Source organism: Gavialis gangeticus, unplaced genomic scaffold, assembly GCF_001723915.1.
Source record: "Gavialis gangeticus isolate Ggan-Ray unplaced genomic scaffold, GavGan_comp1, whole genome shotgun sequence".
Taxonomy (NCBI): domain Eukaryota; kingdom Metazoa; phylum Chordata; order Crocodylia; family Gavialidae; genus Gavialis; species Gavialis gangeticus.
In genome coordinates this window covers 9,905,563-9,907,688 of record NW_017729020.1, presented here as the reverse complement: position 1 = coordinate 9,907,688, position 2,126 = coordinate 9,905,563, and the positions used below count along the sequence as shown (strand labels likewise).

The 2,126-nt window shown below is 43.7% G+C and overlaps 1 protein-coding gene across 1 annotated transcript in view; it reads right to left on the bottom strand.

The window, feature by feature from the left end:
• UNC5D (unc-5 netrin receptor D) overlaps positions 1 to 2,126 on the bottom strand; it is a 326,435-nt gene that overhangs the window by 134,596 nt on the left and 189,713 nt on the right. The window contains exon 5 of the mRNA XM_019514323.1: positions 763 to 943. Coding sequence (XP_019369868.1) covers positions 763 to 943 — 181 coding nt within the window. The remainder of the gene's footprint in view (positions 1 to 762; positions 944 to 2,126) is intronic.

Sequence of the window (2,126 nt, the reverse complement as noted above, 5' to 3'; positions counted from 1 at the left end):
GCTCGACGCAGGAGCACCCCCTACTGGCCCGCCTCACGTGGTGGAAACAGCGGAGGGATACGAATACCCAGCTGTGTTCCTGAGGTGGGATCTCTGCACCCGCCACAACTCTATGGAAGTCCTTGAAATGTTAGTGGCAGAAAGAGCACAATGAGCAACACATTGATGGACAAGGAGGTGGAGGCAAAGGTGGTGGCAGAGATCTAGGAGTAAGAGCACTTGCCTAGACAGTACAAAAAACACATTCTAGGCTCTCTGCAGCCTGAAGGGCTTTTAAACCTGATTTCCCCCAGTAAAGTGCTCTAATTATTTGGCACCAGGCTAGGATCTCCCTCTGCACATCTCTGTGAAGCTAACCCACATAGCTGCCAAGAGGGCAGAGCTATGTGGGGCATGGGTAGAGCAAGCCAGAGAAAACGTGGCTTATTGAGATGGGAAGTGATACTTACCTGCCTACTGGAGAGCTGGATTTGGGCCTACGAATAAGGCTTGTTTGCTTGGTCACAATTATTAGGAACTGTGACAGGGACTGCTAAATTGCAATCATATTATTGAGCTGGCACCAGGGAGCCCTCATTGTGCTAGACACTGTGCAAACAACTTGCTCTTGAGGTCAAGTCTCAGGACTGGAACTCATTGAAGTAGGGAGCAGAGGTGGAAAATGCACAACTCCATGGGTCTGCAAGCACCTGCTGTCTATCTGTTGCCCAGGTACCTTGAATGATTAACAACGTCTAGTGAATATAACATGTTTCCACTAACCATACACCACCACGGTTGCAGACATACTCCTTCTCTTGGCCACTATATTCGCAGCCATGCAGGTGTAGTTCCCAGAATCAGACAGACGTGCCTGGCGGATGATGAGATTATGATCTGCCCTGGTGTCAATGTTCTCATCCAGGTTGGAATCAATAGGCTCCTCATTCTTAAGCCATTCCACCTGGTGGGAAGGAAAATGAAAAGAGAATGACGCAGGGAAAGGAATGATGTACAGAAAAATATGGCATGGAAATATACTGACATCCCAGAGAAGTTATGAATTCTATTTATGAGGAGTCTTGCTAAATACTTACGAGAATGTTTCTGAAACTAATGGCAACTTCAAAATAAAGCTATTTTGTGTGCAACGATCATTTACTGGACCACATCACTTGTCTACATAGTCATAAAAGATGGCTGCGTTTGACAATGCTGCCATCGGTACTCCCTGCTGCTGCATCGTTTCCTACTCTGTCACAGACATCACGGTGTGGGCAGCCATTTTTCCATTAGTTTCTCAAACACCTTCATATATTATGTTAGCAACTAATGCTGTGGACGCTGCAAATGGTAGCACCCATGGGATAAGGCCCTACATAAACAGGAGACAGAATCTGTACCCTGCAGATACTTCTGGTCAAAAGATAGGAACAAATGAAGAGACATGAGCAATGAAAGTTATAAAAGCAATGGAATACTGCAAAACTGTTAAATAACATGGATTGTAAGAGGGGAGGGCTATTTTTTTCATTTTATAGAGGGCCAGAAGCAGTGAGGAAGGCAATAAGGAAAAGAAAAGAAGCAAAGAAATATTCCCATATCACTGTATTTTTGCTGATGGATACTTGGACATCTGCAACAAGTCGTTGGAACAAGGAGGTGCAGAGAGCCAGACCCAATATTTTCCAAGGTAGCTTATGCCCTTGTGGGATCCTGGAGGAACAAGGCTTAAAAATGAAATCAAATTCTTAATTGATTTTTCTTTGCACCCATCTGTTTAATCGATATTTTTTCTTGAATCTATACTGTACATTCGACTTCCTCTAAAATTATTACCGTATTTACTCGAATACAAGACAAGGTCCCCCTTCCCCCAATCAGCATAGGGGGAAAAACCCTTTGTCTTTCATTTGAACACAAGAAAACTTCACTAAATACACTATCATTAAACTGATAACAAAAGCAGCATTTGCTCAGTAATGGAAGCCAACTATGAAGTTGATTAAATGCAGCCAACAATGAGCATGACTATAAAACACATGGCCCATATTACGCAAATGTGCTGATGGAAACGTGTGTGTGTGTGTGTGTGTGTGTGTGTGTGTGTATGCAAATGTGCTGATGGAAACGTGTGTGTGTGTGTG